At 37.9% G+C, this 26202-nt stretch overlaps 2 protein-coding genes across 2 annotated transcripts; both read right to left on the reverse strand.

Annotated features, from left to right (window-relative positions):
• Window positions 1-624: 624 nt before the first annotated feature.
• Window positions 625-5437, reverse strand: LOC128026742 (transmembrane protein 275-like). Its single transcript, XM_052614015.1, has 2 exons — window positions 5064-5437; window positions 625-3683 (listed from the first exon to the last, which is right to left on the reverse strand). The coding sequence occupies exon 2, from the start codon at window positions 3551-3553 to the stop codon at window positions 2909-2911; it is 645 nt and encodes a 214-aa protein (XP_052469975.1). The 5' UTR covers window positions 3554-3683; window positions 5064-5437; the 3' UTR covers window positions 625-2908.
• A 2415-nt stretch (window positions 5438-7852) lies between these two features.
• Window positions 7853-21328, reverse strand: LOC128023322 (kinocilin-like). Its single transcript, XM_052610651.1, has 5 exons — window positions 21181-21328; window positions 16848-16916; window positions 16054-16131; window positions 10777-10876; window positions 7853-9066 (listed from the first exon to the last, which is right to left on the reverse strand). Exons 1-5 carry the CDS (start codon window positions 21326-21328, stop codon window positions 8991-8993), a joined length of 471 nt encoding a protein of 156 aa, XP_052466611.1. The 3' UTR covers window positions 7853-8990.
• Window positions 21329-26202: the final 4874 nt, after the last annotated feature.

Here is a 26202-nt window from a genome sequence, read left to right on the forward strand (position 1 = left end):
AAGTTGAAGAATATTCTTTCAAGCAAAGACTTAGAAGTTGCAATTCATGCTTTTGTAACATCACAATTGTATTATTGCAACTCTCTTTATTGTGGTCTTCCTCAATCTCGATTGCAAATTGTTCAAAATGCTGCTGCAAGACTTTTGACTGGGTCTAGAAAAAGGGATCATATTTCTCCTGTTTTAGCATCCCTTCACTGGCTTCCCATTAAGTTTAGAGTTGATTTTAAGATCCTTATGTTTGTTTACAAGGCATTGTCTGGCTGTGCACCAAGGTTTTTTGTGATCTTATTGTGCCATACTGTCCTGCTAGGTCACTTAGATCTTCAAGTCACTTGCTTTTAAATGTGTAACGAAGTCGTTACAAATTAAAGGGTGATCGGGCCTTTTCTGTGGCTGGGCCCAAGCTTTGTAATGCTCTTCCTTATCATGTGAGGTCTGCTCCTTCATTGGACATTTTTAAATCTACTCTGAAAACATGTTTATTCTTTAGCTTTTGGAAGTTTGTAATTGTTGTTTTTTTATAGTGTAGTCCTGCTATGCACTATGTACAGCACTTTGGATCAATTTTTATTGTGTTAAATGTGCTTTATAAATAAAGGTTGTTGTAATGTCAGACAGCAGTTAAAAAATTTGCTTTTAATGTATATTCTGACATGCCAAGAGTTATTTTTTCATAATCTAATGTAATATTTTCCACATATATACTCAGAAGAACAAAAGAGAAAGAAGAGTTCAGAAATTTAAAGATTTAAGTAAAAAGACACAATTCTAATTGAATTATGTGAGTGGGAGTTAAACAGTGGATAATTATGATGTGAGCTACTTACAAAAGACACAATTAAAATGTTCATTGCCAACAATATTTAAAACAAGTCACCATTCATGAATTATTGTACTCAACATGACCTACTGACAAAATAATAACAATAATGCTAATCGGCATTATCAAAACCTTTTCACATGACATCGTAACCTTTCCACAGGACATTGCATTTCCCTTTTTTTAAACAAACATGGTTGAAAGTAATTAACATTACCACATTTCCCTAAGTACATGAATACTACATGACCAAATGTTCTCATTGGACATTTGAGTAGCCCTCGCTGGTTTGATCCTGAGATCACTGTCATTAAGGCAGCATTCGTTTCATTCAGACTACAGCAGATGTGTAGATGGCAAATAGCAGCTTACAAACAGAGGTGGGCATAGACCAAAGAGTCTAAAGTTATAGAAAGATGCCAATGTTTCCGCAGCCCCCGATTCAACTTCTCCTTTCACTCAAACTTCTTATATTGAAAGCTAACAATCCCATGACAAATAAGCAGACTGATATTTTTTAATTTTCTCTTTAAATTATGAAGTGCACTGTTTGTAAGCATGTAGTTCATGTTGCGCTTTCCTCAGTATGTGTCACATGACCCATGTATTTATAATAAATATGCTGCAGTATATTACACAGCTAAAAGTACATATTAACAGATGCATTGGCACACAGAAAACAGTACAGAAGTACAGAAGCCCTTTCTGCTGGTTGGAACTGATGAATATGATAACAAAGGGACATAAGCTACTTTTGCTAACGTTATTAGATAATTTTCATTCATAAAAATATTTAATTGGGTAATGTCCTTTGCTTTTTCAGTGTGTTCAGCCACTAAAAGCTGCTTTTACCTGACCTCTCTGGTAGAAACAACATGGGGAAATTGTTTCACTTGTTTGGCTTGAACCATCAGTGTGGGTCAGTGATGGAGGGCATGTTTGAGAACAATTCGGAATCTTGCGTTCAACGGACAATAAAAAATATAATAAAAAACAGGGGGCACAGAGACAGTAAGATGAGAAAAGACATTTAGGGAGGAACACTGTCAGCAGATGTAGGTAGTATACTTGAATGTTACTGTACTGTTGATGTAGACAGGTATTGTCGACAGAAAAGGAATATTAGAAGGAGAAAACAGCCTTTGGTAATCTTAAGGGAAAGAAATAATGTTTCACTTGGCAGCATTATAAACCACAGTGTAAAATAAAGAGTGAAGGCTTGCGGCTAGTTTCTTTTTTTACAGAAAAATGGGCTGATGGAGCATTAAATAATGTCACAACTCTCAAGTACGGCTCATTCATCAAATGCCCATTTTCACCACACTGCGTCAGGCGACCTGCGCAATAATTGTGGTAAAAGTTTTTCATTCCCTCCTTCATCACACTTGAATTATTTCTCCAACCTGAACTCAAACAATGGCACTGCTTAGCAACCTCGTTTTCTAAATCGCGTGAAAAAAAAAGCAGCGCCGTGGCTCATTTAAGCATCCAATAAAGACGAAATCCAAAAAGGTTGGCTATGGAGAGTCATCAACAAAAAAAAAGACCGTTCACTCTCTAAAGTATTTTAGCACTGAAGAGAAAATATACAGCATCTCTGTTTTTTTTGGTCTGTGCACTGACATATGACAACGCACAGTGATACGTCTTTCTCCGTTCTGTTTCTCAGGCTCGTCTCCAAAGCCATCTTTACACAACAGCTGATTCTGTCTCTTCTGAGCGCGGTAACTGTGAATGCTCTGAGTAACAGTGGCAAAGTATGAATATGTGAAGCACGCCACAGTGATTCACCTTTCAAGGCTCTCTCTCTTTAGATATGGCAGCATTAGAGAACGCACAAGCTCTTCATATGCTTCTCGCAAACCTCTGTCATTTTCATTAGGAGCACGTGGCCCGTCGCCGACTCCAGAAATACCAACCCGCTGGATTTATGCGAACATTTCAATTGTTATTGCACCTCGTGGCACAAGCCGGCGGTGATAATCAAATGAATTCTCCACACAAAGTGCTCGTCTTCCCCTCTGAAAAAGTATTTACATAACGTAATACCAGCCCTTCTCCAGAGAGCGACCTAAACTGGCAGTCTTAAGTGGCGGCACAGTCTGAGGGCAAAGTGAGCCGGACCGCCCCTCCACTCCCTGTAGAAGCAGAAAAGGCTGCTGAGTTGGGTCCATTGGTTTCCATAGTGAAGAGCTTGCAGGCTCGTGGAGGGACATAGTCTGGGGCGGGAACGGTGGCGTTGGCGGCAGTAGCAGGAGCCTCTCTTTCAGGACTTGAGGCGTGGGAGGAGCAGGGCGAGTTGGTGGGGCTAAGTTGCACGGCTGTGGTGTCCTGCATCGTGTGCTCACTGGTCTCAATCTCAAATGCCGCCCCTCCACTCAACCCCCCTCCGCCCCGACCCATGAATCCCAATCCGCCACCTCCTTTGGACCGACGAGAGCTCTGAGGCGGAGGCAAGCGACTGCAGATGCAACAAGCCCCGAAGAAGGAGAATGCCACCAGCAGGAGTATAGGCCCGATGATGATCGGGGGATTGCTAGAGGGCACAAGCGTGCTGAAGGCGAAGGCGCCCACTAAAGTGATGTTGATGCCAGCCAGCATGATGCACAATCCACATGCGCAGCAGAGGGCTGGAGAAGGCAGACCCTGAGGACGGGATTTACGCTTCTTGCGGGTCTGCGTTTCCTTTTTGGGCGCTGATGTGCCAGAACTCTGTTCGCTGCAAACCATATTGGCAAGGGTCACAGATACAGCGTTCCCGCCACTACCCCACTCACACCTGCTGTGTCCTTATCAGCAAATTGTAGAAAAAACACATTTCTTCTTAATGAGTGCTTGCTTCTCACACTATTAATGCAACCTGTAGTGTAGAAACAAAGAGTGAGTGTCATACTTTAAATTTACGATAACAGGCATTACAGGATGCCATTTATTGTGTTGTTATTAAAGTTGGCCCTTTCAGCATTTGGGGTCAATAATAATATATAATACTATCAATAATATGTACATGTGTACATAGACAGACGTCTGGACGGACAGACAAATAGATAGATAGATAGACAGATAGGCAGATAGACAGACAGACAGACAGACAGACAGATAGATAGATAGATAGATAGACACTGACATATAAATTACTTTCTTTTCATCAAAAAATCCTAACAATATAAATCAGCAACGACTGCTGTAAATTCAGCTCTGCCATAATGGGAAGAAATTACATTCTAAAATATATTCAAATAGAAAACATATTTTTAATTATAGCAATATTTCACAATATAACTGTTTTCATTTATTTTCTTTACACTAACGGTAATGTATGTATATATATATATATATATATATATATATATATATGATAAATTATAAAGTAACTTATTTTCCCATATATATATAATTTTAATTTGTTACAGTGTCTTTTAACAAAATAACTTAGGTTACTGTCAGGTAACAATTAATTAACAGGTTTTACATTCTAAAATATATTCAAATAGAAAACATATTTTTAATTATAGCAATATTTCACAATATAACTGTTTTCATTTATTTTCTTTACACTAACGGTAATGTATATATATATATATATATATATATATATATATATATATATATATATATATATATATATATATGATAAATTATAAAGTAACTTATTTTCCCATATATATATAATTTTAATTTGTTACAGTGTCTTTTAACAAAATAACTTAGGTTACTGTCAGGTAACAATTAATTAACAGGTTTTACTGAAGCATTTATACCAGTGCATAGTATTGAAGGTATTAGTACATAATTATACCATTAAAAATAAAAAATATATATATTGAATAGCGCATTACTCAACAGTCATGACACTCAAAAAAAAAGGATGTTTTCACATAGTCACCATTTGCTCTTATATGCAACTGTAGCCAACTTCACAACACCAAGGTCATATTAGCCTACTTTTTGAAACAAAGAAAGCTAGTAATTTCAAACAATACCCGTTTAAATCAGATTTTGTTATCAGCTGTGTAAAATGAATCAGTATAAAACCGTGGGTAGCCTACTAACAGGAGCAATGAGCATCAATGCTGGTTTCACCCCCACCGGATGTGCTAGCCAATGAGACCTCAAATGTAGTTAAAGACGGCCGTTTAAAAATATGTATATATATAAATATGGTTCTGTGAGTCATATAAACACGTGCAGTGTTTTAGAATATTATCAGCGTCTCTTCACAAATAAGAAAAGGTCTCACCGCTTAGTCGACGTCCAGAGGAATTATTACCCAGGCTGATGATGGATGGAGGTCTCCAGGTACGTGCGTAATCTGTCGTTTCCTTTAAGTCGAAAACGCCGTCCTAACAAACATATGATGTCTTTGATGCAGGTTCGGCTGTCACCGCTGCCTGGCTTGATTAAAGATCAATAGGCTCTGGCACTCAATACACGTCCGTCGCGCTCCACGCGTTAATGTGCTCGGCTCTCAGATTCTGAGTGACAGTAGGCTAGTTCTCTCATTTAACGACTATTTTGCTTTTACACAACCAAATGATACTAAGCACTTAGTGTTATACTATTTGCCTTTTGCGTTAGCTGTAACAGTTTGCACAGAAGCCCGTGTGTTGATCAGTGCTGTGGTGTGAATGAGCGAGATCGAGAGCGAGCGGGTGGGCATGTGTTCACGGAGTGTGTAGGGAGGAGGGACCCTGAGTCTCATCATCAGCTATGTCCACAGTTCCCAGTTCTCAACATCTCTTTACGATAGCAGGCTAAACTACCACAGCGAAAAACCCGGCACATAGTTAAACCTTTACAAATATCACTGCTAAATTACCATCATATTTAGAAGTACTGCAATAAAATAGTGTTTGAACTATATTTATTTTTTTGTATTTATTGTTATTTTTCAATAGTAATAATGAATGTATTAGGCCTAACTATTAAATTATTTTACTATAAACTGTCTAAATTGTTATACAGCATTGTAAATTATTATACTGTAAATATGTTGTAGACTAATTATTATATGTAAATGTTTACAAAGGAACATTTAAACATAATTCTCTTGTATCTCCCTTTAAAAAACTAGCATGATAACCATCATTTCTATTTGTCATTTTGTCATGTCTATTTGTTTGATTATAGGGGTCACTATATGTTACTGCTGTTTTATTTCAGAAACAAACTGTATACAGATATTTAATTTATGTGTATTCTTAAGATGTTATAGATTTATTTTTGTTTTCTATCATATATTCACTGTTAATGCTTATTTCATGGTGTGGTAAACCTTGTAATTCCTGTATATTTAATGTTTCAGCACTTCTCCATGACATAAGAACTTAACAAGAGATTGTTATGGAGCGGCAGAGGAACATTATAAGGATGGTGCATGATCTCAAAGCAAACAATGTTGATGAGATCACAGTGGCTAACCGTTTAAGTCTAAAATGGTTTCCAATTGAAGATTTAAGATCATTAAATCAATCCAGCATGCTTTAGAAATATTAAATGTACTTGAACTTGGATTGCTGGGTGGAGTGGATGTGAAGGACATGGTCTTGCGAACTATGAGGCAGGCAATCAAAAATGTCTTGGCCAAAGTGGTGAACTGGAGAGGTGTAAATGGAAAAACACCTTTCCAAAGTTTGGAGCTTAAAAACATTGTGACTGGTAAGTGGTAAGTTTTTCCCATATCATGAATGAATGTTGAAAGTCATAGTTCTTAGACTGGTGGTGTCTTAAATGTATTCTTTAACTCGGTATTGTATGCTCCTACTGAGGCTGTAAAAAGAATCTTGACTCCAAACTGATCTGGAGGTCAAAAGTTATTCATCTGTTGATTCATCTATAGCTGGTGATTGTGAGGGTGGCAAAAAATGAAGAACATCATTTTAAATTATTGTTAAGAAAGTGAACATTTTGCATTGTTTTTGTTGTTTGTTTGTTTGTTTGTTTTGCAACTAATATTTTTACCTTTTTTGCACATCATTTGTCTGTTGGTTTCTGTATTTCATCACATATGCACAACAGTTTTCCATCCTTTAATTTGCGTATTGCTTTATTGTTTGTAACAGTTTAATTTGGTTTCTCTTGTCTTTTTGACATCTGGGAATTCCGCCACTGTTGTGAGCCAGAAAAGGATGATTTCTGGGGACACTGTGAAGTTGTGGGTGAGTTTTGGTCCAGCTTTGGTTTGGTTGACTTTTGGCTAACGGCATTTGGACCAACCTTGGGTCGTAATTCCATGTTATATGTGGGTCAAACTCACAGCCGAAACTCAGCCAGATCCAGCCCAAATTGCTATCTGGGGTATGCCACATTTGACTTCTCCAAACATGTCAACTCTTCCGCCATCTTGGAACAGGCAACAAGTCGTCACTCGCAGTAACCATCAATTACTTTCCTGAGATGAGAAATGGGACAGCCTTTTACTGTAGAGAATGAGTAATAATTCAATATGATGGGTTTTTAAACTACCTTTTTGATGTAGTCACTTCCAGCTTGTATTTTTAGCAAAACTAGCTGCTGAAGTCCGTTGCGGATATAGATATTCAAACAGGAATATCATTCAGGAATATCTATGGTTGCAAATGCACAGTCAACTTGCTCTATAATAGCCGCTAATGATGCATAGATATATAGATAGGCCGTCATTATATCAAAGTATCACCATTATTTATGCATTTGAATAATTTTGACAGTACATTTTTAGTTGAATTGCTTTCATCATGAAGTTATTTTTTCCAGGTTGTTTGAAATTAATTTCTAGTGCTGTTGTGCGAGACACCCAGTACAATGATGTTTAATTCAGTCATACGTGTACGTCAGAGCTCTTGGCAACAGCAGGCTGCGTCTCTCTTCACTGTCGCCATGCAAGGACAGATACTGCATAGCCAGCCTTAGTGTGTCACTGATGGTCTGCGTGGGATGTACAATGATTCTGTGCTGTGCACGTTACGTGTTCATACAGTACGTGAGCATCTGAGTCATTACTAATGCTGGAAAAGGGCTATGGTGAAGCTATGACAGAGAACAAGGTAATCAGGAAAACAAGTGTTTATTTGTGTGTAATGACGTGACAACAAAACTGTTGGAAATAAGACCTAGATAAGACTAAGATTATAAGGTAATAATTACAGTTTAAACAGTTACAACTACATTTTATAAAAGCATCTGCTAAATTAATCTTACGTTTTACGTGCATTCTAACTGATTAAAATATTAAAGACTACGTCTAAGGTGTGCTATCATGAATTCAGAAATCAATTCAAAACTAACAGATAACCAAAAATGCAAACCATCATAGACACAAAAAATCATAAAGCAATAGTTCACCGAAAAATTAAGATTCTGTCATGTTGCTCCAAACCTGTATGATAGTCTTTCCTCTGTAGAACACAAAAGGAAATATTTTGAGAAATACTTTTGAGAAGTACTCATACTCATACTCTATATTCAAAAAATAAAGGTAATGTATGGTAAAAATGTAAAGGTAAAAAATAAAGCAATGTATGTTTCCACGAAGAAACTTTAACATTTATGGAACCTTTCCAGTTCAGAAAAAGTATCTTTATTGTCGACAAAATTGATTTAGATTATCAAAATGGGTAATTTAATAATTTATATATATCATTCATTGTAAAATATTTTAATGCATTAATTATGGCTTGAAATGCACATTATAATGCACTGTGAACTCATTAATAATTGTAACAAGTTATAATGCATTATAATTCTCATTGTTACACCCTGAGGAAATGTAATACATTAAAACACGTGACAAACTACCAATTTCAGATTTGTAGATAAACAAGGAATCTCCAAACATCATGATGCATTTTACCTCATTATTTATGAAAATATATAATGCATTATAACATACATTATGAATACCTTTATAATCCATTATTATGATGTATTACATAAAGGCTTCAAGTAAAGTGTTACCTTAAAATGTTCAAACATGCTCAAACATTCTTTTCATTATCTACTTTTATTTTCCAGAGAAGAAATAAAGGCATACAGGTTTGGAATGACTTTTTTAATATTAGTAAAGACACCTTGTTTGAACGAGTGAAATCGAATGCGATACCATAATGAGCGGTTAGCAGAGATCAGGCTTGTTTACTGTGAAATGAATACAGTTTGCTCTTTAATTAGAATCCATTGGATCCAGCCGTTATAAAGGGTCTTGATCAGAAGATGGTGACTTAAACTTTCGCCTTCCCAAGATATCTGGAACATCTGCAGAAGGGCTAGAAGAAGAAAAAAAATGCTCATAATGCATATAATTGTGTATGCTTATTTCTCTAAGTTGAATAGGTCCTCGTGCAACATAAATGACATTATGAGTGAAGCCAGTGCTGTAAGTCACCATGACAACCGCATCCACAGCAACTTCTTTGTTGTGGTTGGAGACCAATAAGCTCATAATGGGGAATGGTCGACACCTTTCTTTTTCCATTTTTTTAGAGTCCTATCTGATCAGAAAAGACTTCTCAAATCTATACTCAGATTGTAAGATGCAGATTAAACTCTAAGGATTTTTTCTGCTGGCCCGATCAGGCCAGTGGTTCAAATTTTTACTTTTCCTGCCAATATTTTCACTGACCCTGCCACTAAAAAAAATTAAATAATGGCTGTTATCATTGTTGTTGAACCATGTTATCTATAAATAAGCCTACATGACACCAAAATTTTAGTTTCACACAGCAAAGACTGATATAAAAAAAAAATAAGTAAAAAAATATTAAAAACAAGGTAACAGTAAGTAAATAAGAGCAAATCAACAAATTACAAGCAGTAGCATGACTGAATATATAGCTGTGCTTATTAATGTATTATACACAGGCAAGATGAAAAGAAAACACCATGTAAACTTTTCTGAAGAAAGTCAGCTTCAGATACATTCATATTCAATTTTTAGGATTTTCCTCCAATATTTCATGCATTGTGAACAGTAGTCTTGCTCTGTCTGCTACAGTACTTTCTTCTCTTTACTTCCATTTTCAGCATTTTTGGTCTTAATATTTCCACACAAATGGCATTTTGGAAAATGAACAGAGACTGGTTGAAATAAAACAAAAAAATGGCTGGTCGACCGGTGCATAAATTAAATATAGATTATTCATTGCTAAAGTTACAAAGTTACTCACCACAATGGGAATTTTGACATACTTTAGTATGTATTTGTCTGTTCAAGTGCAACAAGGTGAGGAAACAAACTGAGTTGCATCTTGTTTGAAAGCTTTCAAATTGCTTGAATTTTTTAAATAAAAACAAAATTTGCACATGATAAACTTTTCTGACAACACAACAGTGGCCTGATGGGGCCAGTGACAAAATCGTCATCTGTCCCAAGCGTCTTTCACGCTGGTCCCGGGCCATCTGGCAATCCTTATTGGTGCGCCCTGCTCTGACGCCAAATCCTGCAGTTGAAAGATGGCAGAAAATGGACCAATCTCTCTACTCTGAACTGTAGTGGTTCTTATATGAGCGTAAAATATCACAGCGAGGATAATGTCCTGGAAGTGATTGGCTCCCGACATAGAATGTAATGTGAGCCCAATAGGGGAGCAAAAAGCCTCTCTCGAAGCAAGTGAAATCCCAATCACTCTGTTCCTCTAGTGAGCAAAGACGTGGGCTGTTTGGCACTGCTGACTGCAAGAATCAAATTACTCTCGGGCTCTAGAGAGAGACTGCCATATTGAGAAAGGGGAATTCATTGTTTCGCAAATGTAATGAAGGGATTATGTATGTGCGTGTATGTGCGAGTTTAATTTGTGTCTGGCATACCTCACTGTTAATTTAAAGTTATGAATATGTGAAAGACAAAATGATTTACGCAGGTCAAAAGCTGTATAGATGAATACGTTCCTTAACATTTTGCTTTTTCAAGCTCTTGTTCTGCTGTTTAACGTCAGGGTTGCTTTGTAATATAATTAGACTGTGAACGCATGTCTCACCCATCATCCTGTGAGCCCTCAGCTGCTGTAGAAGCTGCTGTCTCCACAAATGTCCCCATCCGGCTCTTCGAACGCTCTACGTTAAGCTGGCTTTGAGTCCCTAAGAATGAGACAGAGAAATCAGGAATGCCATTTTTTGGTATTTATACAGACCACAGAACCAGTCTTAAGTGTCAGTTTTATGAAATTTAGATTTGTACATCATTTGAATAAATAAGCTTTCCATTGATGTATGGTTTATTAGGAACAGAAAATATTTGGCCAAGATACAACTATTGCCACGTTTCCACCAAAATTACCCGGAACATTTGTACAAGGAACTTTTTCACCCCAGACCTGTTGCTTTCTGCGTTTCCACCACGGTCTAAAGTACCGACGTGCATCCTCGGTAGTTCAGACTTTGTGCATTCGACTCGGGAATGTGATGTCCGCGACGACGCAAATCCGGTAATTCTGCAAACAGCAGCGTACTTGATAACATCAGTCAGCTTGCCTTGGCTACTGCAATTTTCCTCTCTGTATATTTACAATAAAACGAATTATGATATCAAATACCACTGCCACCTTTCGTTTTCATTTATTTCAGGGACTTTATGAGGGGCATTTTCTTACCCGGAACTTTATTTAGTTCCTGGTTCCTGCAGTGTAAACACACCAAGTACCAGCCCAAAGTCCCTATTTTCTCAGTAAAGTTTCTGCGGTGGAAACGCGGCATATTTGAAAATCTGTAATCTGAGGGTGCAAAAAAAAAAAAAACTGAGAAAATCACATTTTGAAGTTTTCCAGAAGAATTCTTAGCAACGCATAACCTGGGAACCAGGAACAATTTAAATACATAGACAAATGGGATTACAGACTAGACACACCTGTGATCAAAGGAAACAACATAGGAAACATCTGGAATAAATCAATGAACATAAGACAGAAACTGGGTCACAAAGAGAGAACAACAAACACAAAACATGGAAAAGAGTCTGACATAATGCCCCCCTCCGGGAGGTGTGCACTCTGGAGATCCTTCAGGACTGACACAGGACAGTGGTCTGCAGAGTGAACCCATTTGGGATGACATGGCGAATCTGGGGACTCATGAGGTCATGGTGGTGTAGACTCCAAGGCCATGGCCCCAGCCTCGGCCTTTACAGCTGGAGCCTTACTACTCATATCTGGGGAATAGGAGCCCACCCTGGGCTATACTCTGGGGTGGGCCGACACTGGAGCGAACTCTGGGGCCTGGGCAGACACCCTTCTCCTCACCCCTAGCTTCCTCTTCTGGATCGTGGGGAAAAGTCATGGTCTGGGCCAACACCGGAGCAAACTCTGGGGCCTGGTCCGACATTGGAGTGAGCTCTGGGGTTGGAGCAGACACTGGAGCGAGCTCTGGAGAAGTGGGTACTTGAGAGCGCTCAGGAAGAGCAGACATTGGAGGGCACCGTGGAGGAACGGACATTGGAGGGCACTCTGGAGCTGGAGCAGACACTGGAGTGAGCTCTGTAGGAGCGGACATTGGAGGGTGCTCTGGAAGACGCTTACAAGGAAGGGGCCCTGGAGTGAGCTTTGGGGCTGGCAGGCTTGGGCTTGGATGAGCCACGGACAGCGGGCTTGACTTGGGGATGCATTGAGGGTGCTCTGGAGGAGTGGGCACTGGAGGGCGCTCTGGAAGGTGCTTTCGAGGAGCGGGCACTTGAGGGGCACTCTGGAAGGTGCTTACAAAGAACTGGCACTGGAGTGAGCTTTGAGGCTGGCAGGCTTGCCGCATTTATGTTCGTGGGGCTTGCCACATTAATGTCATTTTGGCTCGCCAAATTAATGTCCTTTTGGCTTGCCATACGAGCCGGCGTTGGGCTTTCGTTAGCCTTTGATGCTGGGCTCGACTTGGGGACGGCCAGCTGATGGGTCCCGGATCGGGATCGGAGGCTCTCCAGACACCGGATGACTGCCTCCTTCCAGCCGAGGTTGGTGGTGTCTGTGAGCTCTGCAAAGGAATGGTAAGTCTTCCCAATCCGGAACAGCGTCACTAGAGTCTCCCAAGCCCTACCCTCCAAGCACGCTTCACAGGTGCGAGGAGCAAGGAGAAGCTGGAGATATCTTCAATATGGAATTTTTATTAAAAGACGTGGAACTCAAAAGACATTTAACAGCCGACAAAGAACTGGGAACTGGGAACACGTAAAATACACAAAAAAGTGGGATTACAGACTAGACACACCCGGGATCAATGAAACAACATAGGAAACACCTGGAATAAATCAGTGAACGGAAGACAGAAACTGGGTCATGGAAAGAACAACAAACACAAAACATGGAACAGAGTCTGACAACAGGAGATTATTAGAATCAATTATTGCAATATTTCTTCAATTAATAATTTTAATAATTAAAAAAACAATACAATAAAATATTATTATTATTAAATTGTCTTTTTAGATTTTACAGCACAATAGTAAAATAATTTTCACTATATATTACTATTACTATAGTAATATATCTTTTTTATTGATTGTTTAATTTTAAAACGTAACATAAAAATATAATAAAATATTTTTTTGAATAATGATAATATTAAATATTTAATTTTGTTATAATAAAATCTTTTTACAGTACAATAATAAAATATTATAAATAAAAAATAATAAAAATTGTTATTATTATTAGCATCATCATCATTATTTTATGGGGGAACAAACAGGTTTTTCTTCTTCTTTTGTCCTTACAGACAAGCAGATTACATGCTTGAAAAAAGGCCATAGACACAAACAGAGACCAAAATATGAAATTGTGTTCGCTCACTCAACATGTCCCTGCTGTCTGTTTACATGATTCAGTTCATGATTGTTGTGTGCTCTGAGGGCATAATACAGGCAGTGAAAATTTAGTGCACAATAATGCTTTTTATAGCTTTTCCCTGCAAAGCCACATGTGCCTAGGATTACCTAGGATTCAAATAAAGCCAAACAGTCTGATAACATAAATGTATCTTCTCTGAAAATTCTAAACAAAAATAAAACATAACAAGAAAATCAATGAGGAGTCATAAAATTTTAGTTTTTTTATTTGTTTGTTTCCCCAGATTATCAAACTACTCATCTGAACACAAATCTTATAATGACTAAAAGTGGGAAATGGCCAGGGAGGAGGCAGCAAGGACACACAGTAGCTGTGTGAGTTGAGGGACACTGGGCTGCTCAGCTGACAATGCCAGATCACCAGGGATTGACACGTGTCAATGTAATTTCCACAGCAGGGCAGGGAGTGAACTTTCTGATTATGTTAATATGGTTTCCTGGTAGCCCATCTCATGACTGCAGTCATTTCATAACTAAAAGTTACCATGTCAGTTTTCAGACTAATACCATGTTGCAAAGTACTGTTCAATCGTATTGCTCATTAACTAATTCATTTTAATTACCATTGGTTTCTGCTGATATTTGGTAATGGCCCACAACTAATAGAAATGTTGTGGTGCTAAATACAAAAAAAAAAATATATTAAACAAAGTGACAGGCACATTAGTTAGTCTAGTTCAGGGATGGACAAAAATCATTGTCCTGTTAGCCCTATAGTCTCAGCCTCAGACATCATGCCCACGGACTGTCGTTTAAACATCTGATGCATATGGGACACAAAAGTGGAAATACTTCAGGAGTTTCGAAGTCATCATCAGATCGATTGAATTCTACATGATTTCCGGGAGACATGTGTGTCACATTCCACCTCATGAAAAAGAAAGCCGTAGTGTTTACAACTGTGATGATGAGCGCTTATCAGGGTCAACTAAATGCTGGATTTCCAAAAGTATGTGAAATATTTCAAGTTTGCAGCATAGAATCTTTAAAATACTTGTATGAGTTTTACACACTGGTCTGTTTTTGGGGCGACATTTCTATGCACTGAAACGTGATGCTGAATGAGATGAACTGTGATTGGTTGTTTGACGTGTGGGTCAAACGGCCTCATAGGCGGGACTTGGCCAAAGAAAGCAGCCATGGATTCCAGAGCTTCAGCTGTCAGTCTAATAGTCTGGCTACGTGAGACTATGCTAGCCCTAGTTTGTCCTAGTTTTTATATGGCAAAAATAATAATGAGTATTATAAGTTTTTAAATGGTTTTAATTTTTAAATAAATACATAAAAAACAAATGGAGAAAAAACATTCTTGAAAAAGAATGTTTTATGTCCTTTGTAGAGGATGCCAGGACTAAGATATTCAACAAAATAAATAGACATGAAAATACATATTGGCAAAAAATATATATATTTTTTTTATTGGGAATATTGATCTATAATTGCTTTCCCTTTTGACTTATGTCTCTTCAAAATGCCGGATTAACATGATTTTTGCCCTGGTCTCTTTTATAGAAGACATGTAGGAAAATTATGCCCTGTTCAAAATCATATTCCGATTTAAAACCCCATAACATTTTTCTGAGATGTATATTCACGACAAACCATTTGAAAATTAGCCAGATGTAAATGATTCTCATACTTCGCGTGCTTAATATCTACAGGAAGTGCTTATAATTTCTGTCAATATCTGTCATATTTAAAGACCAAGGAGAGGGAGTGTTTAAGATCAAACCTCCAAACATCTCTAAAAAGCTTAAGACTTAAAACTATGGCATGCAAAGCAACAAAATGTGATTCTTTTCAATGCTCACATGACTTTTCTAGGTCTAGCAATCACACTTTTAAAATTGTTAACTCATGTATCCAGGTTTTCCAAGAGCGTGGGAGCCAAGAAATTTCCAGTAAAGTTGCAGGGCAAACTAGATTGTTTAACTGAAATAGTTACCTTCTACAACATCTTTCATTTTCATTGAGAGGCATGAGTGGAAGATTAGGCACAATAGTTTGAAACTACCATGGATGAACAGTAAATTTAAAGGAACACTGCATTTAATGTTATGGCTGTGCTTCCATTAGAGCCTCTGAAATTGCTGAAATTAGTTCAGCAAGTGTGGGAGCAATTATCACACAAAACAATTAGTAAGAATAAGTCTTTATTGGAAACAGAGTTTTAGTTATTACCCATTAAATCCATAATGCCATTTCACATGAAACAACCAAAAGGAAAGGCTCTATATAAGCTTGGACTAGAGCTCGGGATTTAGTCACAGCCTCCGGCCTCAGATCCAGCAGGCCAGAGAGAGTGTAAATGAACAGAAGATGGCTGTACATTGACCCAGAGAAATATAGTCACTCTAAAATGGTGTCAGAGGAAAGCATTCTTCAACTGTCAAATTGGAAACACAGGGGTTTGTGTGGAACAGCCACTTACCCTCTCGCGTGAGTGTAGCTACGGGTTGTTCAGGAGCTGGATTTGTATTTGTAGCCATCGGGTGCACTCTGAAGTTGCCTGAGAAAATTAGATGTTGTCAGTAGCCTGAGTGGTGCAAAATGGTCTCTCATCACAAACGGAAACAAATCTCATGTTACACGGTAATCAAGATTATCTCTTTAGTGAAACTTTATACAGCATTTAAATATAATTGATAGGCACCAGGGTTTGGGGAATTGAGACATCATTTTGAACTGGATTAAGGTAACAAAAATGATGCATTTGAATTTACAAGAAATGACAATAAAAAACATGTGTGTGTGTGTGTGTGTGTGTGTGTGTGTGTGTGTGTGTGTGTGTGTGTGTGTGTGTGTGTGTATTTTTAGTGACGAGCGCTCATCAGCATTGCTTCGGAAACGGACATGGTGCACCTGCACATGCTCATCACGGGCTGATCCATGAAGCTGAGATCTAACCTATTCCCTCTTTTGCCTTCCAGAAAGCAGCGTATGACCAATCAGCACCACCACGAGCACTGCACGGACTCACTGCACTTGGACACCTGCACCAACAGCACCCAGCGCTTTCCCCCTGTGACTAAACCCCTCTTTGCTGAATAAATCCACCCTTCGGGGCATTTATTTGAGCTCTCTTCGTCACATGATTCTTCCACCCTGTTACAATCTTATGTATCTTATGTTATAAAAAAATATTTTTCAGAATTTTTCACAACCCTGACATGACATGCATTAAATGTTGTGTGTGCAAGAAAGTATTATATTATATAGTCTCACCTATGTTGGGGAGTATGTGATGGATGTTGAACCACACTTTTATGAACGGGTAGACTGCAATGAGGAGACCTGCAAAGCACAAAAAAAAAAGTGACATTCAGCCAAGTATGGTGACCCATACTCAGAATTTGTGCTCTGCATTTAACCCATCCGAAGTGCACACACACAGAGCAGTGAACACACACACACACTGTGAGCACACACCCAGAGCAGTGGGCAGCCATTTATGCTTTATGGGAGCAGTTGGGTGTTCGATGCCTTGCTCAAGGGCACCTAAGACGTGGCATTGAGGGTGGAGAGAGAACTGTACATGCACTCCCCCCACCCACAATTCCATCCGGCCCGAGACTCGAACTCACAACCCTTCGATTGGGAGTCCAACCCTCTAACCATTAGGCCATGACTTCCACCAGATGAGGACTGAATCATTCAGTGTTGTCATCATTCTTCATGTCCTGCATGTTCCCACCAGGCTAAACCAACCAGACAGCGTGGACATGCAAACCAGAACTAACTTGCATGTAACCTTCAAGCTGGTCTTTGCAGAGTACAGACACACTCAGCTCTAGTATTACTGCATTTCTCTCTTCTAAATGGCTCCCTGAACTAGAGCTGCACACTAAAGACAGGCCCCATGCATATTGCATTACACTGTAAACTGATGAACAGCAATTTAAGCGTTATTAAGAAAGCAGAAAGAAACAGAGCACTTGTGAATTTTAAATTGACACTAAAGGCTTACTTGTTACTAAAACAAACAATTCTGTTATCATTTACCCATAAGAATTTGGTTAATATTTGAAACACACATTAACGTCTTATAAAGTGATACGATGAACAGATTTAATTTAAGCATATGATCAACACACATACATAGAGCACATCACTTATGGTAAACACGGAAGCTCTCTGAGGCTGCTGGCGAGACAGCCATAGACTGCAGGGGCTGTGCTGGATTTTGATTATGTACCTACTATTCAAGCTGTGAATCAATTCCTTTTTGAAAAGGATGAGGCACCTCTGCTGGCTTTGTGTTTTGGCCAATTTCTGTTATGAGAGACCACTGTCAGGCATGATTGCAGCATGCTGAGCACTCCTTCTCCGCATTTCTTGCTTGTGTATCCTCGTTCTGACCATTTTCCCTTTCTGGTTCCTCTTTGTCATTTTTGTCCTTTAATATCCTTCATTCTTTCTTTCCCAATTGCTCCTGACTGATAATTCCATCATGGTAGTTGATGCTTTAGAGAAGGGGTCTCCAAACTCTGTCCTGGAGTGTTTAGCTACACTGTATGGACAAAATAATTGGGAGACATCTCTTTATTATTGAACCTGGATTCTATCAGACCCATTTCCACAGGTATATAAAATCAGGCGCCTAGACATGCAAGTCTGCATTTACAAATATTTGTGAAAATGTTGGGTCATTTTGAATAGCTCAATGAATTTATGTGTGCAGCTATGGTAGGATACGAACTTCACGAACTGCAATAAGTCAGTTCATGAAATTTCAGTCAACTGTATGTGGTATTATTGGTGGAAGCATTAAAGAAAAGCAGCAACTCAGCCGTGAAGCGGAAGAACACATAAAGTCACGGAAGCAGGGTCACATCAAAAAAAGTCGGCGACATCCTGCTGATTCCAAAGCTGAAGAGTTCCAAACTTCCACTGGCATTAATATCAGCATGGGTCACCATGGCTTGGCGGCTGAATGTAAGCCAAGCACAATGTCAAGTATCAGATGGATTGGACTCTGGAGAGGTGGAATAATGTTTTGTCAGGAGACGAAATCACACTTCTCTGTTTGGCAATCTAATGGGCAAGTCTGGGTTTGGCGGATGCCAGGAGAACATTACCTGCCTGATGCATTATGCCAACTGTAAAGACTGGTCGAGGAGGGATAATGGTATGAGGTCATTTTTCTAGAGCTGGGCTATGGTCATTACTTCCAGTGAAGGGAAATCTTAATTAGGGGTGCTCCAATCAGGATTTTTGAGGCCGATTGCCAATCACAGAATGCAGTATCTGCTGATCCGATCAATTATACAAATCTTTTTAAATCTTCTTTTAATCATGTAGAATTATTTATAGTGATGTTCCAATCAAGATTTTTAGACATTTTATTCGGGGCCTGAATTTCATTTTTGAAAATTAAGCCTTCTCTTAGGTGACTTTCGTGAGAGGTTTTTTTTTATTTTTTTTTGAGGGGTGGAGGGGGCCATTTATATATATTATATACATTTATTTATTTATTTATATATCTCACTTAAATGTTTGATAATGCACTGTATTTTTGTTTTTACAATCGTGTAATTGTTGCACAATAGCTTACACAGCGCAATCCTGATTTTGTGAGCTGTTTATGAGGTAATTGGGAATACAGTAAAAATCTGTAAATTAAATTATAGTAAGACTACTGTACAATTTACAGTAACTGGCTGGCAACCTTGCTGCCAGTATTTTTTTAAAGTCACTGTTTGCAGTGCGTACATAGTCCATGTGTGGTACAGAATCAGCATGGACTGTGCTTTCACATAGGAGTCTGCTCCTGATCCAGGGCTGTTTACCACAAACACAACATTTATCCATTAATGCTTTTTCAACATTGTGATTCACTTTTTACACAGTACCCTAATTCAATCTTTCATCAATTATTCAATGCTTTTTACTTATAATTAAAAAAGAAAAAATGCAATTTATAAACTTTAGTGATGATGCAAAACTGCCTCGATAGTGTAAGTGACAATTCCTGTGTCGACTGTGCAGCATGCAGCTCATTTAAAGTGCAAACGCGATGTGATTTGAAGCCATTTGCATTTTGAGAGAGAAAGAGAACGCACAGTGATTAATTCATGCTGTGAAATGATGTCTCACATAAACTTTTTCAAATGACTATCGGTTAAGGAAGAGATATGATTTGTACCTCACCTAAAGCATTATAATTGGTTCACCTGCGCTGGACAGAGACTGAAATGGTGCCGTGTATGTCATGCCAAACCTCTTACGGCAGGAGCATCATCAGTTTGGGATCGGTTTTATGAGATCGGCCTATTTAGAGACCACCGATCAATCTCCCCAAAGCGATTATCGGCCGATAGCCAAGAGCACCCCTAATCTTAATGCTTCATCATACCAAGACATTTTGGACAATGCTATTCCTCCAACTATGTGGAAACAGTTTGGGGTAGACCTGTCTATTCCAGCATGTCTGTGCACCAATTGACAACAACAACGAACAACGATTTGGGGTTAAAATAGAACTTTAATCAAACATAAAAGTAAACAAATAAATAAAAAAGTCATATAAATGTAATGACATTACTTTTGTAATGCCTTACTCCCAACAGTGAACAATAGATCAAAGGCTGCTGGTGTGTTGTGCAGCTCTATTGTGACAGGTTCCTGTGTAGATTACATATCCACCATCGTAAGCAGGTGGTTTGGATTACAGACTTGGATCAAATTATGTATGGCCCTTTTTTGACGAACCTCAACAGAATGACTGCAGGGGAATAATTCAGGTATAGGTGGAAAACATGCAACCAGTTCCAACATCCCTCCTTAAATGGGTTCATTTTTTTTAATTGTTGAAAAAGGCGAAGGATAATGGTGTGAAATGGAGGTGTGCTGATATGGAGCAGTGATTAGATGTAGTGTTAAAAATGCATGATATGCAAAAGAGACATACACTGTGGAATCGTCAATGAAGCAGCAGTGTACTACCTGTAAATCCTTGCAGATTCGTTTAGCAAATTCAAGGAATAGTTCACCCAAAAATGACAATTATGTTATTCAAGTCGTTCTAAATCTGTGAAGCTTTACAAGTCCAAGCTCTATACAAGTGGATGGGGACTTAGAGTTGTCAAGCTCCGAAAAATTATTTTATGTTGCTGTTTGTCCTTTTTGGAGCTCCAAAACTCTCCACTAATATATTTTGAGTATTCCAAAGTCATACATGTAGCTTTGTATGCGTAATCAGCCTGAACTGCAAGCCATTTTTCACTAAAAAAAAAATGAAAAAAATCACCATTCACTGTATGGAAAAAACAGCTTGGACATTCTGATAAATATCTCCTTTTATGTTCCACAGAAGAATGCAAGTCGTACAAGTTTGGAATGGTGTGTGGGTGAATAAATGTTTTTAGAAGTTTACCATTTTTGCTGAACTATCCCTTTAATGAAGACATTTATGATTTGTATTTTATTGATTGACTGTACTATGTGTATTAAACTTTATTTTGCTACATAAACAGTAAGAATATACAATATTCAATGATGGATCTCTTTAGATATCAATTGTAGTTTTGGCTGATCAGAGTAGAGAATTGCAACTTACCAAGCCCCCCTGCCCCAAGGAAGATGCCCCCCACTGCATCTGCATCACAGTCCTTCGACACACCAATGATGATACAACCTGCTACAATGCTGAGCAGGGCCGAGCCCACCCGCAGCCCATGGTACTCCCCAATACTGACCGCGTTCATTCAGCAGGTGGAACCCCCCCACCTACCCCGTCTGGCTGATCCACACACGCTCATTCAAAACCCGCATGAATGTCAAGCGCTCACGAAGAGCAGATCACTGTATGAAAGTTTCACTGTTAGTGAGATGGGTTAACAGAGACTCTACTTTCTCCTCAAGGCTCTTCATACATCTTTAAACACTGAGCTCTGGTTACTTTGCCGGATTCATGCTTGTTCCCTTCAAACTAATTTGGGTCCGATTAAAGACGGCTAATCATTTGAGTAGGAAAGCCAGGCCAGGCCTAACAGACTCATGATACTTGAGTGCTCATGCTGAATGGCCAACAGTGTCATGCATTTGTAGTCAAATGAACTCAGGTTAAGTCTTGTTAAAAAAAAAGAATGTGCTTGATCCCTTAAAATCCATTGTTGCATCGATGCATATTTGTGAGGTGTTTTAGTAACAACATGACCCAGAACATCCCATCTCTACCGCTAATTCTAACCTTATAAACATTCACTAAGCAAACACTTTTTATTCATCCATTTAGTTCATCTAAAATACATGTTTTTCCTCACTTTTAACTAATCCACTGTGTCAAACATTGTGCGCTTATTTTAAAATACTCATCTGCATAAAGGACTAAATTACCTGATGTTCCCAATCTCCCGCAGAGGATGTTTTCAAGTGCTGCCTACGCAAGAGTCAGAGTGTCACTGCTGGGGACAAAGGATATAATAAAAATAAAAACACATTGCATAACATGGGTTGAGGTCATTGGCAGACACTGTGCAGCCATATGCTTTATGAATGAAGCTAGTTTTTTTTTTTTTTTTTTTTTATTTAGCTTAAATATGCTTTGTAGCAGGGCATAGTATGTAGAGAGCTATGAAACCAGTTACTGTCACTAAGTCAAGTCACATTTTTACACAATACAGTTTCAAAACAGCTTCACATTAACAGACAGGAAAATATATATGTTAAAGGTGCTGTAGGGAACTTTTGTAAAAAAAAATATTTTTTACATATTTATTAAACCTGTCATTATGTCCTGACAGTAGAATATGAGACAGATGATCTGTGAAAAAATCAAGCTCCTCTGGCTCCTCCCAGTGGTCCTATTGCCATTTGCAGAAACTCCATCGCTCCCGGTAAAAAAAAATAACCAATCAGAGCTGCGGTCCGTAACTTTGTTTGTGTTCAAAATGTAGAAAAATTTATATAATAAGCGAGTACACCATGAATCCATTTTCCAAACCGTGTTTTTGGCTTGTCCTAAATCATTAGGGTGCACCTATAATAAGTGTTTATATTCAGACTATTTTAGATTGCTTCGGGGGTACCGCTGCGGAGTAACCCAGTACCTTTGTGATTCTTCATAGACATAAACAGAGAGAAGTAGTTCCGGCTACAAGTTCTTCCGCAAGACGCAAGCAGTTCTGTTTATTAACCGCTAGAGCCTCAAATGTTCCCTACCGCAGCTTTAAGGTGCAGTCGTCATTTCGACCGTCCACAAATGATCACAAAAGACTTTCTGAAAGTCTCTAATGCCAAATACGAACATTTTTCTTACTTCCATGCATGGAAGATATCCCCTGATGACGAAAAGTGAAAAGTTGAAGCGCGAGGAAACTTGCTCATGAGAAGAATAACAGCTAATGAAGTTACACAAGCAGCAATGTGATTGGCTGATAATTAACACATATTGTGTTAAGACGCAGTTGCATTGTTTATTTTCATTATAACACAGATTTAACATAAAATGTGTAAAAAAAAAAGTGTTAAAACTGTTGAGAGTGTGTAAACAAACAAAATTCTACGCAAGAATGTTTGTTCACAATTACAAATCAACTTCAATTTAGAAGCTTTACGGAAGGCAACAGCATCATTATTCATCTCAAGTCAGTTCAGTGCTGATTCAGTTGTAATTTCAGTTCAACAACACATCGATATTGCAATTTTTGTCAGGATCCAGCTCAATAAACTTCACATTTTGTCGTCAGTGCAATTCAATTGGTATTACTGAATATTAATTGTCTTTTAAAGCCCAACTACTTATCACTACTAAGTGAAGGTACAATACAATTTGAGCACAGACACTAATGCTGTTCCTCCTTGTAAACAACTATGTCATTCAGCTAATTCAAATTCAGCAGGGACATTGAAGGGGATTGCTTCAGTACAGTGTTTTTAATCTCTTCCATATTAGAAATGAAAAGGTCATCTTCTTCATTCGGTCTCTTTAATGTGGATGCGTTTGATGATCAGATCCCATAATATGTTTATGAAACCACATTTTCACGAAGGTGCCTGTACTGTAGCAGGCAGATGAGCTTGCCCGTTTTGACTGATTTGACTTGGAGCTGGAAGGGAATGTGTAATGTGTCCTCCGCCGTCAGGACCCAAGACCATCCACAAAAGCCCTGAGTTGCCATAGGGATGGCATATCCATGGCAACAGAAGGAGCCGGGGGTGAGCGGGATTAACACCAGAGAGTTGGGTAACAAATGACGTTAACGGGCGAAAAAGAAGAAGTGACACATTTCCTGTTTGTGCTCTGGGCCCTTCAATGCTGTATAATGTCTTTAAGCATAAAATTACATTTACAAATGTATGGTTCCTGGAAAAAAATTATAATACAGAGGAACTTATGTAACCAAAAAATCAATTACGTTAGGTAACTGAAATGAATTACATCAGTAGTGCTCATATTTTTGTGAATTCAACAGCGTGTAAGTCATCTCGAGACATCGAAAGTATTGGTAGATTAGGCACACGCACACATAAGCCAATTATTTTTCACCACTGAGAGCAAAATTAAGTCAGAGCTATAGACAAAATGTAAAATAAAGATATCTGTTCAATTATTACATATATGTTAGAGCAGCATCAATATCGGTGTATGAAAATGACAGAATAAAGAAAAATCTATTCAGTGCTGCTTTGTTAAGTTCAGTATGGAAGTCTGCTGCGTTTATTTAACTGAAAATATAAAAACAGTAACATTGTCAAATATTATTACAATTTTAATATATGTTAAAATGTAATTTATTCCTGTGATGGCAAAGCTCTTCGGCAGCCATTACTCCAGTCTTCAGTGTCACGTGATCCTTCAGAAATCATCTGATTTGGTGCTCAAGTGATATTTCTGATTATTATCAATGTTGAAAACAGTTGTGCTACTTAAAAATATCTAAGATACATGTAATACTTTTTTTTCAGGATTCTTTGATAAAAATAGAGTAAGTAAAAAAAAAATTGTTGAAATAGATTTTTATTTTAATTAATTAATTAAATTTGATTTCTTTACAATTACTTTTTTTTGTTCAATTTAACGCAGCCTTGTTAAGTATATATATATATATATATATATATATATATATATATATATATATATATATATATATATATATACACACCAAACTTTTAAATGGTAGTGAGTATATATATATAGAGAGAGAGAGAGAGAGAGAGAGAGAGAGAGAGAGAGAGCATATATAGTATGTAATGTCATTTTGTTTGGTGATTAAATATCAATGTCAATACTGATTTTAAAGGTACCCATTGCTTGTGACAACTAACTATACTATAAATAGATAACAAGGATGAACATCGATAGCTTTTACTTTTGGCTGATTTATTTTGTTAATGAAATCATAATTTGTATAGGTTGCTAAATAGCAGCCTTTGTTTGAAGAATTGCTCTGAATAGAGATAATAATTGTTAAATAATTCAGAGTAGTAATTTGATTTGTCACATTACTAGTCCATTATTTCACACAATATGTCAGTAATGTGCAAAGCAACAGAGGCCTTCACATAAAACCTGTTCAGTGTGTAAGTGTGTGGCTAACAGCTAAAATACTAATGCACAGTTCTGGGCGAACACAAGTCTATATTTGTTAATATGAAATTTTAAGACAAAACGGTGGCCAGACTGAATTAGTGCGATTAGTTTAATGAACACCTTCATCAAAATACTGTTTAGCATGTACCTCTATACTTTTTTAATAACAACATTTCAAATCTGAGGTGTTGCTATTTATACAATAGCAATGCTATTGATTTATGTTTCTTCTAGCTTCTAGAACCTGTGTGTGAACTGGCTTGTTTGTATTCTGTTCAGATGTGGAGTTGTGTCCTCCTGCTCTACCACAGACATCTTCATCCTCTCCAGCAATCCCATCATATCATCATTCCTGTCAGTCAGTCCACCATCACTGACTGAACTATCAGGATTTTTTTATTTTTTGCACAAATAGTCAGACTCCTCCACAGAAACATGTTCTGCAGCCTGACTCATGCCAAGGAAGCAATCTGCTTTAAAGAGATCCATCTTCAACTGCTTCTTATATTTCTTGTAAGGACACACACTCTGAATTGCTTAATTGCCTTATCAAAAAAAAAAAAAAAAAAAAAAATCAGTTTTCTAAATGCCATACCAAGCAGACTTTGTATGATCATGTTTCTATCTATATATTTTTACATTGTTACAAAGAAACCTTTTGAGCAGCCCAACAGCTTTCAGCACTGATGAAAAAAACGAAGGGAACACTTAAATCACACATTGGATCTCCATGAACAAATTCTAAGTTTCAATACAAGTTGAAAGTCTTTACTTTAAAATTGTGTAATTTGTTGAAAATAAAATGGTAAGATGGCCAATGTAGGCCAAAATCATCAACCTGTTGAAGGCTGGATTCAAATTCACACTGAAAATCTTAGTAAAAGAAAATATATCACAGGCTGAACCAACTTCGTAATAGCAACTATGGAAGCCAGTATAGTGTGCATGTTCCCCGAGTGTCTGTATGCACTCCTGACAACATCTGGGCATGCTCTTGATGAGATGATGGACGGTGTCCTGTGGCTCATCACTGAGCTGCTTGACAGT

This window comes from Carassius gibelio, chromosome A2 (genome assembly GCF_023724105.1).
Source record: "Carassius gibelio isolate Cgi1373 ecotype wild population from Czech Republic chromosome A2, carGib1.2-hapl.c, whole genome shotgun sequence".
NCBI classification, from domain to species: Eukaryota; Metazoa; Chordata; class Actinopteri; order Cypriniformes; family Cyprinidae; genus Carassius; species Carassius gibelio.

Bases quoted from the DNA above. Each gene is read 5' to 3' on its own strand.
- LOC128026742 (XM_052614015.1), bottom strand. From the start codon at position 3,553: ATGGTTTGCAGCGAACAGAGTTCTGGCACATCAGCGCCCAAAAAGGAA.
- LOC128023322 (XM_052610651.1), bottom strand. From the start codon at position 21,328: ATGAACGCGGTCAGTATTGGGGAGTACCATGGGCTGCGGGTGGGCTCG. The intron at 16,917-21,180 runs GTAAGTTGCAAT...TGTGCTTTGCAG, and splicing joins CCTTGGGGCAGGGGGGCTTG to GTCTCCTCATTGCAGTCTAC. The intron at 9,067-10,776 runs GTGAGACATGCG...TTCTTCTTCTAG, and splicing joins GAGGGCTCACAGGATGATGG to CCCTTCTGCAGATGTTCCAG.